General features: G+C 36.5%; 1 protein-coding gene across 1 annotated transcript in view; it reads left to right on the forward strand.

The window, feature by feature from the left end:
- cemip2 (cell migration inducing hyaluronidase 2) overlaps window positions 1-14,012 on the forward strand; it is a 28,179-nt gene extending 14,167 nt beyond the window's left edge. The window contains exons 8-24 of the mRNA XM_016466995.1: window positions 119-331; window positions 423-628; window positions 1,675-1,744; window positions 2,300-2,428; window positions 3,050-3,138; window positions 5,008-5,139; window positions 5,241-5,276; window positions 5,620-5,775; window positions 5,886-6,063; window positions 7,383-7,598; window positions 8,236-8,447; window positions 8,585-8,767; window positions 9,802-10,030; window positions 10,236-10,337; window positions 10,914-11,059; window positions 12,346-12,452; window positions 12,549-14,012. Coding sequence (XP_016322481.1) covers window positions 119-331; window positions 423-628; window positions 1,675-1,744; window positions 2,300-2,428; window positions 3,050-3,138; window positions 5,008-5,139; window positions 5,241-5,276; window positions 5,620-5,775; window positions 5,886-6,063; window positions 7,383-7,598; window positions 8,236-8,447; window positions 8,585-8,767; window positions 9,802-10,030; window positions 10,236-10,337; window positions 10,914-11,059; window positions 12,346-12,452; window positions 12,549-12,757 — 2,613 coding nt within the window. The 3' untranslated portion in view covers window positions 12,758-14,012. The remainder of the gene's footprint in view (window positions 1-118; window positions 332-422; window positions 629-1,674; window positions 1,745-2,299; window positions 2,429-3,049; window positions 3,139-5,007; window positions 5,140-5,240; window positions 5,277-5,619; window positions 5,776-5,885; window positions 6,064-7,382; window positions 7,599-8,235; window positions 8,448-8,584; window positions 8,768-9,801; window positions 10,031-10,235; window positions 10,338-10,913; window positions 11,060-12,345; window positions 12,453-12,548) is intronic.
- Window positions 14,013-15,030: the final 1,018 nt, after the last annotated feature.

The raw sequence follows: 15,030 nt of genomic DNA on the forward strand, positions 1-15,030 counted from the left end.
GTTTTGTATAATTAAACGATAGATAGATAGATAGATAGATAGATAGATAATAGATATGATTTGTTTGCCATTATTTATTGGTTGTGTTTTTGATCTCCTGTTTTTTGATCTTGTTTAGATTTTGGGGAACTTCTCGTCGATCCACTTGTCTCAGGTGGAGCTGAAACACATGGGTCAGCAGCAGGAGAAGGGCAGATACCCTGTGAACTTTCATAGGTGTGGAGATGTGGACCAGCGCGGGGGGTACAGTGATCCAGCATATCTAAACTCCCTCTCCATCCATCACTCCTTCTCCCGATGCGTTGGCATACATGCCACTAATGGCTTGCTGGTGAGAGAAATATATACGTCCTTATAATAATGTATTTCTTTACATTGATCTTTTCATTTTGCTTTACCATGATGTCTTCCTTTTATTATAGGTTAGGGACACGGTTGGCTATGTTACGCTGGGACATTGTTTTTTCCTGGAGGACGGGATTGAACAAAGGAACATATTTTTCCATAACCTTGGCTTGTTGACCAGGCCAGGGACCATTCTCCCTACCGACCGCAACGATAGCATGTGCACAGAAATGACAGACAGGGTACACAAAGGATATGTACCCTCTCCTGCTAACGAGTGCAAGTAAGATACCATAAACTCTCACATATTTATTTAATATTGCTGGATAGACCTGTAACTTAAACTGAGGCCAATATTCAAAATGCTTGAAGCCTCTCAGCTTGAAATTGTGCATTCTGTTATCTGAAAGTTTCCTGATGCTTGTTCTACTCTGGGTAACTGACCTTGACAGTGTGACCTGCTGTATTGTTTGGTCAAATAACAGGAGAAAGAACAGAGCTCTCATTTCCTGAGACTCAGCCATAGTCTTTTTCTCTTATCCGGGCAATAAAACACCCAGCGTCCCAGCCAGGCGGAGGATAGCTGAGGAGGTGCTGTTTTCAAAAGGATAACAAATGTTTTGGGAGCGTGTGTGTGGTTGTGTATAGGGCTTTAGATGTTCAGGATGAAGATAGATGATAGAATATGTTTCAGAGTTGTAGATCTGATCAAACAGTCAGGTAATGCTGCTGGTCAGGTTAGTAAACAGTTGCACTTTTGTACCAGGGTTATTACAGTTTTTGTTTTAAATTCAGGTTCTCTTGCTTTTAAAACAATTTTTTTTTATAAGTTTTACTGGATCTTTGTTGGTTTTATTTTATTTTTTGTTTATTTTATTTTTATTGTAGTTTTAGAACGTTAATGCTGCCCAACATATTTTATATATTTTATAAACTATATTTAAGACTAAAGACTAAAATTAATTTATGGCTATTTTTATTTTGTTTTGGGTAAAATAAAAAAGAAAGATAAAATATAAGATATGTTATGCCAATTTATTTTAGTTTAGTTTCAGTTTTTCAGTATTTAATTATTTAACAAAAATATTTATTAGTATTTTTATTTGCAAGATTATTTTCCCATGCTGTATGTCAGAATAAAAAAAACCCTGTGTCTTCTTCACTAACCACCTGCAATCCAGGCTAACCAAACATTAAATGCAATAAAATACTGCAAAGTGCAATATGAGTAATATTGACTGTGATGTGTTATGTACATACATATAAACATGCTTTAATGTATTTTAAGATCACACATTTACATGACCCTGTCTGACCTGTGTATTCTAGGGCAGTATCTACATTTTGGATTGCACACCCCAATAATCATTTGATCAGTAACTCAGCAGCTGGATCACAGGTATGTACAATCCTTGATATAGCCAAATGAATCATTTTCACTATGATCTGTAATGAACAGTGAGTAAATGTTTGTTTGCAACATTTTCACAGTATATTATCAAAAATGTGATTTTTCTCTGATTGAATTTGTGCTCTGTGAAATGATGCCCACAGCTCTGTGATATTGATGAGAACATCAAGACGGTTATGTAATCACAGATAGCATCTCCTCATTCCAATCCTTTATTAAAGATGTATTTGCCAATATAAATCTCTTTGGTCTGGTGGTATTGTCGTGCTTCGTTTTGTTTGTTTGAGGTTTTGTATATAAAAGGTTGTACCCTCCACCCTTTTTATTAAAAGAAAACTTCTCATGAAGTCATGCTTTCAGCACACCAGGCTAAGAAAGTCTCAATCTTGATATAGAAATCAGGACTCAAGAATAAATATTATTCACCACACTTTCCACAAGTACAAAATAGGGCATTTGTACCTTCAGAAAATGTTGAGGAGATGTACCATATTTATGAAAATACCTGGTACATGAATTTTCCCTTGTTTTTTTTTCTCTCAGGATGCAGGAATTTGGTACGCTTTCCACAATTCTTCTACAGGTGATTCTCATGGACTGATTCCAGAGACGAAAGCTGAGCTCACGCCTCTGGGCATCTTCTTTAACAACCGTGTTCATTCCAACTTTAAGGTAATCAAATTCCTCATCTATGACTCTAATGCCAAATTCACAAACCAGTGGGCAAAACAAACCTTCAAATAAAAATAACAATGCTTCAGGATAATTAGACTTTATGATTTATAAATGCATTCTGAGTCTTTTTTTTGTAAATTATCTTCCGGTGATTTATCACACAAGATCAATGCTAATGCTATTTCTCCGACGTCATTTAATACCCAGCTCCCTGTGACTCATAAAAGTGCAGTTCATAAATCATTTGGGATTTGTAACATTTTATTAAATGTGGCTTCAGGAAAGACTCATGCAATCAATTATGAGTTCAGGTTTTTATTGCACATACACAAGGCATCTTCGTTCTTTCTCTGAAATGCCTCAGTGTTCAAAGTCCCGCACAATGTGCTTGTGTGACGCGGTGCTCACACATACATTTCCCTGTACAATAGTTCTCTGTTATCTGCTTGTTTATGTTGGCCTGCTCGAGCTGTGAGCTTAGTGTTGTGAATCGTGACTGTCCAGGTGCAGCGAAACTACAGGCTACGCTTTCACTGGCGCTGTATTACTCGAATGATACCAGACACTGAACATACAATTTCAAAGTGAAGAGTGATTGCTTCTTTCATCCTGTGTCAGGCTGGCCTCTTTATCGATAGAAAAGTCAAGAGCACCAACGCCACCGCAACAGACCCACGTGAATACCTCTGTTTGGACAACAGCGCTAGGTGAGTGAACATGGTGAGCATTTCTTTGTGTCCAGGGTCAGTTGATTCAGCTTATAAAGAAAACACATCTGCCCAGATAGAGTTTCTGTACTAGTCAGGGGGATTCAGTATATCTAGAGTTCTCTTCTTAAGCCACACACCACACTATAAATATACAGTGTGTCAGAGTGTATATATATACAGTATATATGCAGTAGGTGTATGTTTCCCCTTGTTTATTTCAGATATTGTGACTGTATTCTGTGTTAAATGTTTCTGTGTAAAATTTGTGGGTGAATCTCACAAAAAGGTCACATTTGACAGCAAAACATCATTTTGGCATTGTGCCAATTGTCAAATTCCCCAAAATTTCTGATTTCCATAATGTGTCTGGACATTTTATTTACTTTTTACTTGTATTTAATATACATATATATATATATATTTTTTTTTGATTTTCTTTTATTTACATTATCATTTAATTGCATAATCTTAATTATCACAGCTTTTAAAATATATTTCCCATTGTTTTCAGTGGTGGTTCTTTATTTATAGTCACGATAAAACAAAGTAGTGACAAGATAATTTCTGTAGACTAGTTTTCACTGGAAGATCCGGTTATGATATTTTGATTTAAAGATATACATAGATGAATAGTTCACAATAAGATCTATATATCATTTAAGGCCAACTTTAATATAAATCAGCATACATTAAAAGGAGTATAATAAACACTAATACTGTGAATGCTTAAATTTAAATATATATATATTTTTTCATATTACAGGTAGGCTTGCTGCGATAGACGGTGTTTTCGGTAATACGGTGTTAAGCCGCAACACCGGTTACGTCATTTGCCTACCGCGGCCACGCCACCCACCGTCGTTTTGATTTTTTTTATAGAAACAAAAATCATTTAGCCTAGTTCAGTTAGAGGACAGACACTTTTAACTAAACGCTCAATGCAGCGTGCCGAACCGTGCACGAACGACAGTGCACCACGGAGCAGGAGTCAGATTTATTGCGGCAATTCAATTGCCGCTAATTCGAAAGTGAAAGTAAAATCCGCATAGCACTTTTACAAGCCATTTGAAAGCTAAGAAAAGAGGGAAACTCAAACGAATTAACATCCCCCTCCCACCCCAACGGTGATACCGGTATTACCGGTGTTGTCACACGTTGATTAACCGGTGGGAAAATGTCCTCACCGTCACAACCCTAATTACAGGAGCAAACTAACAAACATGTAGAAATCACCTCACAATTCTAGCATTAAAGGGATAGTTCACCCAAAAATTACTCACCCTCATGTCGTTCCAAACCTGTATGCGTTTCTTTCTTATGTTCAACACAAAAGCAGATATTTTGAAGAATGCTTGTAATCAAACAGTTGATGGTGCCCATTGACTTTCATAGTATTTCTTTCCCACACAAAACAGAAGATCCGATGAGTCAAAGATTTAACAGCTTTGTAATTGATAGCACCTAAAAATGAAAATTCTGTCATCATTTACTAACCCTCATGTTATTCCAAACCTTCATGACTTACTTTCTTCTGTTGAACACAAAAGAAGTTATTTTGAGGAAGGTGGGTAATCAAAACAGTTTCTGGTCCTCATTGGCAGCCATAGTACTTTTTTCCCTACTATGGAAGTCAATGGGGATAAGCAACTGTTTGGCTCTTCAAAATTCTTCAAAATATCTTCTGCTGTGTTCAACATAAGAAAGAAGCTCATACAGGTTTGGAACGACATGAGGGTGAATAAACGATGACAGAATTTTCATTTTGGGGTGAACTATTTCTTTAACACAATTGCTTGGGCAATCAGCACTTACATTTTCCCTCTAAAGGAAAGATTGCATTTCTCATTGGTGACATTTCTTTCTCAGGTTCAGGCCTCATGAGAACTCTGATCCAAGCAGGCCACGGGTGGCCGCACTCATCGACACTCTCATCTCCTTTAAAAACAATGATCTGGGGGCCTGGATCCGCGGAGGTGACATAGTCATACGAAACTCAGGGTAGGGGTCAAAACCTCTTAATTGTAGACATGTTAAAAAGCTCAAAATTTAAGAGAAGCTCATTGCATCAATAAAATATAGCAATCTTCTTTTCCTGATAGATTTGCAGACAATGGTGTTGGACTGTCATTTGCAAGGTACTGTGTCATTTTTCTGTTTGTTAGAGCTGCCAATCAGCTACTTTATGATCTAATTAATCGCATATGTGAATAGCATTAAACATGTTAAATTGACAATCATAGTGTTTGTATGTGAGTGCATGTCTATATGAGGAAATGTTCTTGCTGTATGTGTGGCTGGCGGCAGGCATAGTAATTTAAAGGAACATTTTTGTTTTTATTCTGCTAAAACAGTCACAGTCTGATTGGCAAATGTGTGCAAGTGTGTGAATGTGTCTGGGCTAGTGTTTTACATCAACCACCTAAGGCAAGCAGTTAATGAAACAGTGTTTCCCTCCCCTCCTCCTCTTTCTCACTGCAGTGATGGCAGCTACCCTAAAGATGAGGGCTCCAGTCAGGAGGTCTCCCAGTCTCTGTTTGTTGGTGAGAGCAGAAATCGTGGCACCAACGGAGGGCAAAATAAATACTGGGGAATTGGTGGAGTAGACGGAAAGATGAGAACTCTACCAAGAAACAAGTACGGGAGAAAAGAAATAAAGGGAGATTAGTATTAATAAACTTTTGTCTGGTTTAGTGAAATACAAATTCTTTGTATAATTGGAATACTGTTTGCTCTGTTCTTGTCAGGACGTTTCCTATCCGAGGTTTTCAGATAAATGATGGTCCAGTGAGACTCTTAGACAGCACATTTCGTGCCTTCAGTCCCACGACCGAGCGCTTCACCATGGCTGTGGGATTCAGCCTGAAAAACATCTGGCAGCTGACACCCAGAAATAACCTGTCGTCTCTCGCCTTCCAGCCTAGTGTGAGTGCATATACACATTTAGGACCTGGACACTGTTCAAATGCTCACTGACACTACTATACTGTGACTGCTAACCCACCTAACACACAAACATACAAGTTACTCAGTTTAACTGCTTCTGTGATAAGATATTCAGTACTACAGAATAAAACCTGTGAACATTTTCTAATTTTTTTTAACATTTTTGTTTATTTGTATTTTATTTGAGTACATTATTTCAGTCACGTTTATTACTCACTAATTTTATTTTAGAATTTAAATTTTTTTATATATAATTTAATTTCCCTTGTAGCAACCATTGTCATGTAGTTTTCACTCTATATATTTTCAGTGCTTATAGTTTTTGTTTATTTATTAAATGATTTTATTTTGATTTTAGGTATGTGATTTTGGGACTGCCCAAGTTAGTGTGTTAACCCGGTTTATTACCATTAAATCAAACAAAAACCATAAAAAAATCAAATAAATGTTACTTGATTAAAGTAAAATACATAAAAAAAAGAAATAAAATGAATAAGAACTATATACAACTTTGACTGAAATTAAAATTAAAATGGAAAATATAAAAATAAATACTAATTAAAACTTGGTGGTACTAAAAAAACACCGTTGATAATTTTTTTTAATGTTGTATTTCAAAAACAAATTTGTCATTTTTATTTTATTTTAATAATTTTTTGCATTTTTTTATTTATAAATATAAAGATTACAGGGTAAAAAAGAGAATAAATGTACTCAGAAAATGGACAGAATCGAAGCTGTGTTTCCTAAAAAAAAGTTTTTGACATTTTACCTATAATTATTTTTTATGACAATTAGTTTTTTTTTTTTTTTTTTTTTTTTTTTTTTTTTTTTTTTTTTGTTTGTTGTCAGAGTCAACTATAGACTAATTACAGGGACTGGCCCCCTGGGGCAACCTGAACGTAATTGCATTACTAAAAGGTCATAGAGACCATTTCTTTAGAAACCCAGATCTCCCAGATAACACCACCAAGTCTGTCTAGTCTGTAATAACGGTTATTTATCTTAAGTGTTACTAATGCTTGTACTTATTGCTTGTTTCTCAGTGAGAGAGATGACACATCTGGTTGTTCTCTGTTGATTGATCACCATCTGCTCTGGTGCTGAGGAATTAAATAATAAGACCCTGTTCTGGCAGCTGGTATTTAGCATATGTTAAAAAGAGCCCTTGAAAAGATCTTTAAATGTGGTCATATTTTGCTTCACTTGTGTCTAAATGGTACCACATTAATTCTACGTCTGTCCGGTTGTTTTTGTTAACATTTCTCATGACCAGTGATCCTCTTTTAATCATTCAGGTGACTCTAAGAGCATTTTTTGGCCGACCAGGCGAGTGGTTTGAACAGAATGATCTGGACGGTGATAAAAATTCCATCTTTCATGACTTGGATGGTTCGATCAGCAGTTACACAGATACGTATGTGGCAAGGGCTGACAACTTCCTGATCCGCCACCCACAATGTGTGGATGTTCCTCATTGGAATGGGGTTGTGTGCAGTGGCAAGTACTCTCAGGTAAAGAAATAGGTGTCTCATTCTCCTTTTGCAGTTTCATGTCATGTTATTATGCAAGTACATCACTGTTCAAAAGCTGTGGTCTATAAATTGTTTTCTGCTTTTGATAGAAGCCTCAACAAGAATGCATTTATGTAATGACAAATATAGTAAAAAAGTTTTATTGTGAAATGTTTTTACAATTTAAAATAACTGCTTTCTTTTAAAAAAAATTTAGAATGTAATTTATAACCAAACCTGAATTTTCAGCAGCCATTACTCCAGTCTTTAGTGTCACATGATCCTTCAGAATTTATTCTAATATGCTGATTTGCTGCTCAAGAAATATTTATTAATATTGCTTTTGAAAACAGGTTTGCTGCTTCATAATTTTGTGGAAACCTTGATACATTTTCTTTTGATGAATAGAAAGTTCAAAAGAACAGCATATAGATTAGTATTGTAAATAGATTGTGTTTTTTAGTCTTTACTCTTATTTTTTTTTTAACAATTTAATGCTTCCTTGCTGAATTAGAGTATTAATTTTATTGAAAAAATCTAATAAAAATCTTACTGACCCCAAACTGTTGAACAGTATTGTATATCTTCTTAACTGTTTTTTTAACTTTTTAAACAGTGTTACTTATGTTCTCAATAGGTGTATATACAGTCGCAGGGCGCATCTAATCTGAGCCTGTCTATCAGTAGAGATGAATACCCTGATAAACCCATGGTTCTCAGAGGCATCAGAAGCCAGACAGCTCCTTCTCAGCAGTACCAACCTGTACTGATGATGGGCAAGAGCTATACGGTGCACTGGAATGGACCTGCACCCAGAGAAACAGTCCTGTCACTGATTAATTTTGACCAGTAAGTTAAAAAGGAGGAATGTTATCTCCCCCCCCATATCTGAAACAGAACATTAGTTGCTAAACTATATAACCATGAAATGATGCCTTAGTAATTGCTCATGCCTGATGTGATTATTGACTGTGTTGCTCCTGTAGGGGTGATTGGGCTCTTCTCGGCTTCTGCTACCCCAATGAAACAGTCTTCCAGATCACATCAGACATCTACAACAAGCAGAACAACAGCTTCGATGGCATAGAGGACTATGGCCCCGTATCGTCCATTTCAGACCTAGAGAAACGACAGCAGGAGAGGAAGTACTTTTTCGACAAATCTGTTGGGTAGGAAAAAATGTATTTGAAATGTTAACAAGCCTTTATCAACATATTGATTTCACAAAAAAAGCTGTAGGAATCACAATAGGTCTATGCATTTTATTGAATTTTAATTATTTTTAAAGGTATTAATATCACTTTTAATAGAATATAAAAATCCGAAAGCATAAAACACTAAAAACTAAGGTCCTGTTTACACTAGTGCGTTTTCGTTTTAAAACGGCGTTTTAGAATGAAAACGATCCTCGTCTACGCTGGTGTTTTCACTGCGTTTCAGAAACAATCTCCGTCCACACTACACAACCGAAAACGCATGTCACATGACCATTAATGCATGTACAACCATAGATATGTATAGGTATATGCCTTATTATTTAGATGGAGGACGCTTCTATGTGCTTGGAGCGGTCGAATGGGGACTCTACCTATACATATCTATGGGTACAACAATGAGCATGATGTTATTGTGTACACGGTCGTCAAGGATACGCAGAGCGAATGTGGGCAGCCACGCCATCGTTTTCATCAAAAGTCTCCATTTTGGTCTGTTTACACTGAAATGCAAATACACTGAAATGAGTTTTCAAACTAAGACAGGGTCTGCAGCTTTTTCAAAAGTCTCCGAAAACGCCGGAGTAGTGTAAACGACAGTCGCAACCGTAGCAGAAGTTGTGCATTTTAAAATGAAAACGCACTAGTGTACTTTTTTTTTTTTTAATGATCCAAGGGAATTTAGACATCACAGCGTTATAATATAAAGTATTCATTTTCAGATCTGCTAAAGATTTAAGTGTTAATTAATAATCATTAGATGATGGAAAAGGTGCTCAGTGTAACATGATCCTTCGTAAATCATTCTAATATGCTGATTTGTTGCTTAAGAAACATTTCTAATTATCACGCCATTGAATGAGACAATGTTGTTCTGTCAGGCTCATCCTGATGCTCAAACAATCAGAGCAATGTTTTGATAGTGACACAGAGCCACATTGTTTACAACCTGATCAGTCTGAGACCGTAAGCCTGTGTTTAACCTCCAGTTTGTTATGGCTGTACGCACGAGCTCGGCACAGACGAGATGGCCATAGCTACTGCTCCACCGCAGGCTGCGAGAGAGTGAAGATCATCGCCACCATACGTGCCAACCAAAAGACTCAGACCTGCAACTGCACTGCCAATGCCTACCCCAAATACAGAAAGCCTGCCAGCAATATAGTGCCTATGCCAAAGCCGAACACAGAGCCCTGCAGAGCCTGTGGGGCCTCACAGGTAAGTACGGTCCAAACTTCATATGAACGGGCAGGATCATTTGTGTGTCTCTGTTTGAGTGCAACTGGCTTTGAACTATGTGCCAGATAGACATACTGTCCATCTGCCGTCCTGTCCGAGAGCCTTACCTTGCGTTTTCTGGGTAATTGTAACAGGGAGCCATTAAGCTGTCAACCCTGAGTGACTTTTATTTTCCTCCCTGTAGTTTGCCTTCTCCAGTGATCCATGGAACAGCTACCTCCAAACCCAGATCAAATCCCTCAGTGTAAAAGAAGAACAGAGTAATGACACACAAGCCTTTATCACTGTGAGTGTGATCATTCAAAGCATTAATTTATTCTTGGGAAAATCAGTGTAAGAAAAGAATACGTTTAGATTTATTTCCCATTTTTAAGTTTAAGTATTTTGAGGCTGCGAGTGTTATAGAGTGTTAACTATTACAGTTCAAATCACTTTTAATTCGTAAAACAAATTTTCCAGGGATGTCTAATGTTATCACTAGTACTACGATTTACGATTTTCGTGTTTACTGATAACTTTTAAAACTTTCTCAATTGACTGTTTTTAAAAACTAAAATTAATTTGTGGCCATTTCTACTTTTGTTTGCAGTCATAATGTATTTTAGTTTCGTTTCAGTTTTTTTTTAAATCATGTTTTATATATATTAATGATAATAAAGCTGATTTGAATTAGTGCTTTTGGCCAATTTTGCTGTGATGGTGGGGACAGGTTGCCGCTTTTAATTTACACAGTGTAGAGGAAAGAAAATTAGAATATGTATTTATCTTCATTTATCTTGCTTTTGTGGTGCATGCAGAAATGAATGTTGTTAACATTTAGAAATAGTTTACGGGACCCGTTTTCTCTTTTCCTGTCTTATAGGTGAATGCAGAGAGGTTTGACCTCAAACAGTCAGGGTTCCTCATAGTTACTGTGGACGCATGCTCTGGAAAAGTCACAAAGAGCTCATTGTTTACGACGCTGGACACTAAAATGGAACAGTATTTTAAAACTGGAATTATGAAGAGGTGAGGTGAAAATTTTGGTTTGGGGTTTTAAACTGTTTGTCTAGAGGTTGGGAAAAGTTGGCACTGCATATAGTTGAGAGGTGGCATAAAGTGTTTATTGAGGGAGCTGGTGATGAGTGTAAGGATTTGTGCAGTGCCGATTGTATTTAGTATATACACTACTGTTCATAAGTTTGGACTCAGTAAGATTTTTTTTAATGAATTGTCCATGAATGAGTCCATGAATTCAGCATTTGTTTTAAAGTGACAGTAAAGACATTTAAATAAAAATAAATTAATATTTGTAGATAATGCTGTTTTCAACATGGATAATAGGAAATGTTTCTTGATCACTAAATCAGTATATTAGAATGATTTTTAAAGGATCGTGTGACACTGAAGACTGGAGTAGTGATGCTGAAAATTCAGCTTTTCCATCACAGGAACAGTTATTTTAAAATGTAATATTCCACAATTTTATTGTTTTTACTGAATTTTTGAACAAGTAAATGCAGCCCTGGTGAGCATAAGAGACTTAAAAGATTAACATTAAAAGATTTTATCAACCCCAAACTTTAGAACAGTATTGCATTTTCGCTATTTTAATAGACCTTTTATTTTTAAAGGGGTCATGAACTGCTTATTTATTATTTTCCGTACTGTTCTCTGAGGTCCACTTATAATGTTATCAAGATTCATCATAATTTAGAAGTAATAGGGTATTTTCTGTCCTGTTTTGACCCCCCTCATTGGAACGCTCTGTTTGAAAAGGTGTGGCGGATTGTAGACTCGGAAGTAAATGCCCACTGCTTTAATTGGCTAACAGTTGTGTATGTTTGACAGCCTCCATCCTTCACAGATGGACGCTGCTGTGATTTAGGCTAAAACGCATAAATACTCAGTAAATATCAAACAATCTGTAATAACAGACAAAGCAATAGTGACCACATAATAAAACAGTTACTCACACTTGTGTGGTGGAACATTACTGTCGGATCCAATATAGTCGACAGCATAGTCTTTTAGTTTCAGTCTTTCTGAAAATCCTGTATCGAATCGTGCCTTGTTTGTAAACGACAAACTTTTTCATTAACTGTTCCCTCCTGGTGGAATGACCTGCCCAAGTCGCTTTGGATAAAAACATCTGCTAAATGTAAATGTAAAAACTTACAGAACATTTTTATAGCACAGTGACCTCTTATATGTCAAAAGATCAGTGGAGTTTTGATTTCTCAGTTCATGACCCCTTTAAGGTAAGTGATTTCCATATTTCACTGTTTAGACTAAATCAGGTTGGTTCTGTGTAGGTCGATAGTTCTTCTTGCAACAAGAGGTCAGCCTGCTGGCATTGCTGGTGCTGCACAATTTCTGGTCCCTTTGGGATTTGCTAAAACACCAGATCTTCAGAAGAAAGGTAAGGTATTTCCAAAACAAAAAACTGCTGTCAGGATCTGTTTTTCCTTGATGAGGATCACTCTGTTTGCTGATTCCTATGACTGTCTTTTTATAGACGCCATTGCTTTCTTTGGGTTCCTTGGCCAGGGAGGTCCTTCACCACAGCCATGGTCTGCTCTGTTGGCCTCCCAAGATACCAAGGTGCTGGGATTACAGGAAAGGTTCATTCCTCTGGCCCTAGAGGAATACTCTTGTCCACCACAAAAAGGCCCTCCCACATGGATGGATATTGAACTCCTGAGAAAATCTCTTAGCCAAAAGTGAGCCTTTACTAGATGTGAACAAACAACACAACCAGCGAATGAATGTGAACTTGTGAACGTAATTTATTTCGGCAAAGGAAAGCGCTAGTGGACTTTGAACAAGTATTTTGTTAAGCAAGTGAATGTATTTGTTTGTTTTGTCCTGCGTGGTTGCATTTTGTCATAAATGTTACAGCACAAAGTGATGCACTTTTTTCAATACACACCAAACAACTTTATTTCAAACTGGACAACAAAAGGACAGGACAAGCTAGAAGTACATCAAACGGCGATCTTGCAGTTCCGTACCACCTGTGCAGAAGTACAGCACAACACAATGGTCATTTGGTGGCCTCTTTTCCTCCTCCAACAATCTGCTGGTGTAAATGACTCTCAGATTTCTTTTTCTGTTATTTATTCCTCTTGATTTAATTGGACGTACCATTATTTAATTGCGTCATTTTGGGTTTCACTGCTGCTGGCACATCAATGACTATAGTTTCACTGTTAAGTATTTGACAGTATTCATGTTTCATTTCAACACGAACATTATCTACAGCTAAATCATTTTTCAAAAAACATTGTTTACTGTCATGTATGTGTATGTGGGAAAGGGTGTTTAACCAGTGAAATGTTGTTAATTATCGGGTCTCTTGCCATTCAACGGACCAAAGATTTGTATGACAGGTATTAACAGAATGGTTAAACTTAAAATTAAACATTCTGTCATCATTTATTCACTTTCATGTTTTTCCAACCCTGCATTTCTGTCTAAAGAATCAAAGCGAATGGTGACTGAGCCTGTGATCTAATTTCATTTTGTGTTAAAAAGACATATTGGTTTGGAACAACATGAGGGTAAAAAAGACAGAACTTTATTTTTAGGTGAACTGTCCCTTTAAGATAATGCCCTTTATCTGCCTTTATAGGGCCATCACTTCATTTGAGAGATGTAACATCCCATATGAATTGTATTGTCATTATTGTGATTGAAATGGAAGCCTGAATTGCCTGTTTGTGAGGTTTTTGATTTGGGTTGAATTAGTTAGGCTATTTGTTAATCACTGTACAATGAGTTTTATTGGTAGTCTGAAACCGAGATCAGTTTTGTAAAGTGTTTCTTAAAGGTGATAAAAGTGTTTCCTCCGTATATAGGTGTTATTTCCTCCAGAATTTTTTTCATTCTTAAAATGCTCTCTTTTTTACTAGTTATGCTTTTGTGCTGTAATTCGATGTTCTGATTCAGATAAAATATTACAAAGCTTATAAAACAAAAATGCGTATTTGTAAATCATGTGTTGGCTTTTGTATTCGTGACAATGAAAGTGAGGCAGACTACTTGGAGGTAATTATATGACCACTAGGGGTCAGGATTGCTTTACAGGTATGTTTTAGTGGACTGCAAGTATTTCCACCAGTGTCTTCCCTGTTAACTGACGACTGTCAGACCTGATCCAGGACATCGAGCTTGGTGCCATAACGAGCACGAGATTTCAGGCATTACCTGTCATATCAGAGGGAGTGTGAAATATGAAGCGAGCCACAGACCCGGACATTCAGATGTTAGAGCTCATTAATCACGTAGGCTTAAACCACACACACATCATAACATCAAATTCCTATTTTTTTTTTACTACCTTTCTTAGCTTCTTTATCTTTCTTTTGAAAGATTATAAATGTATGTTACATGATAAGCGCTAAATTACTTAATTTATATGCCTTAGAAGCGAATCGCTTGTTTACAGACTCTTTCTGTGGCTTCATTTGACACTTAAATCTGTCTATTTAAATAATATAGATACGAGTTTATTTTGTTAACCCTCTGGGGTCTGAGGGTGTTTTGGGGCCTGGAAAAGTTTTGACATGCCCTGACATTTGTGCTTTTTTCAGTTGCTTACAAATTATGATGTTCACGGATACTAGTACTAATTTATCGAAACAAAGAATACAATTACTTACCACATAGCAAACATAGTTTACCATACAGCAAATAAATCAAATGAAAGTAACATCTGTAAAATAGTGAATGCACACTTACTCTAAGATTCTGAATGGAGTTGAAAACTGAACGAGCGTCCCCTTACTGTGAGAGATGCAGGTGAAGGCAAGAGTGGTGTATTCGGTACTAAAATAATTTTATAAGCAATTGTAACCATTTTTTCCCACAGTACCTTAGTATAGTAATAAACATATTTTAGCTTTGCAAAGAGACAAATTTGGTCAGATCACATGCATATTGACTGTGTTGTATAGATGTTTTTCGACAGGCATGCGAAGGCTCTCAATAAATGTTCC

This window comes from Sinocyclocheilus anshuiensis, unplaced genomic scaffold, assembly GCF_001515605.1.
Source record: "Sinocyclocheilus anshuiensis isolate Anshui unplaced genomic scaffold, SAMN03320099.WGS_v1.1 scaffold508, whole genome shotgun sequence".
Taxonomy (NCBI): Eukaryota; Metazoa; Chordata; class Actinopteri; order Cypriniformes; family Cyprinidae; genus Sinocyclocheilus; species Sinocyclocheilus anshuiensis.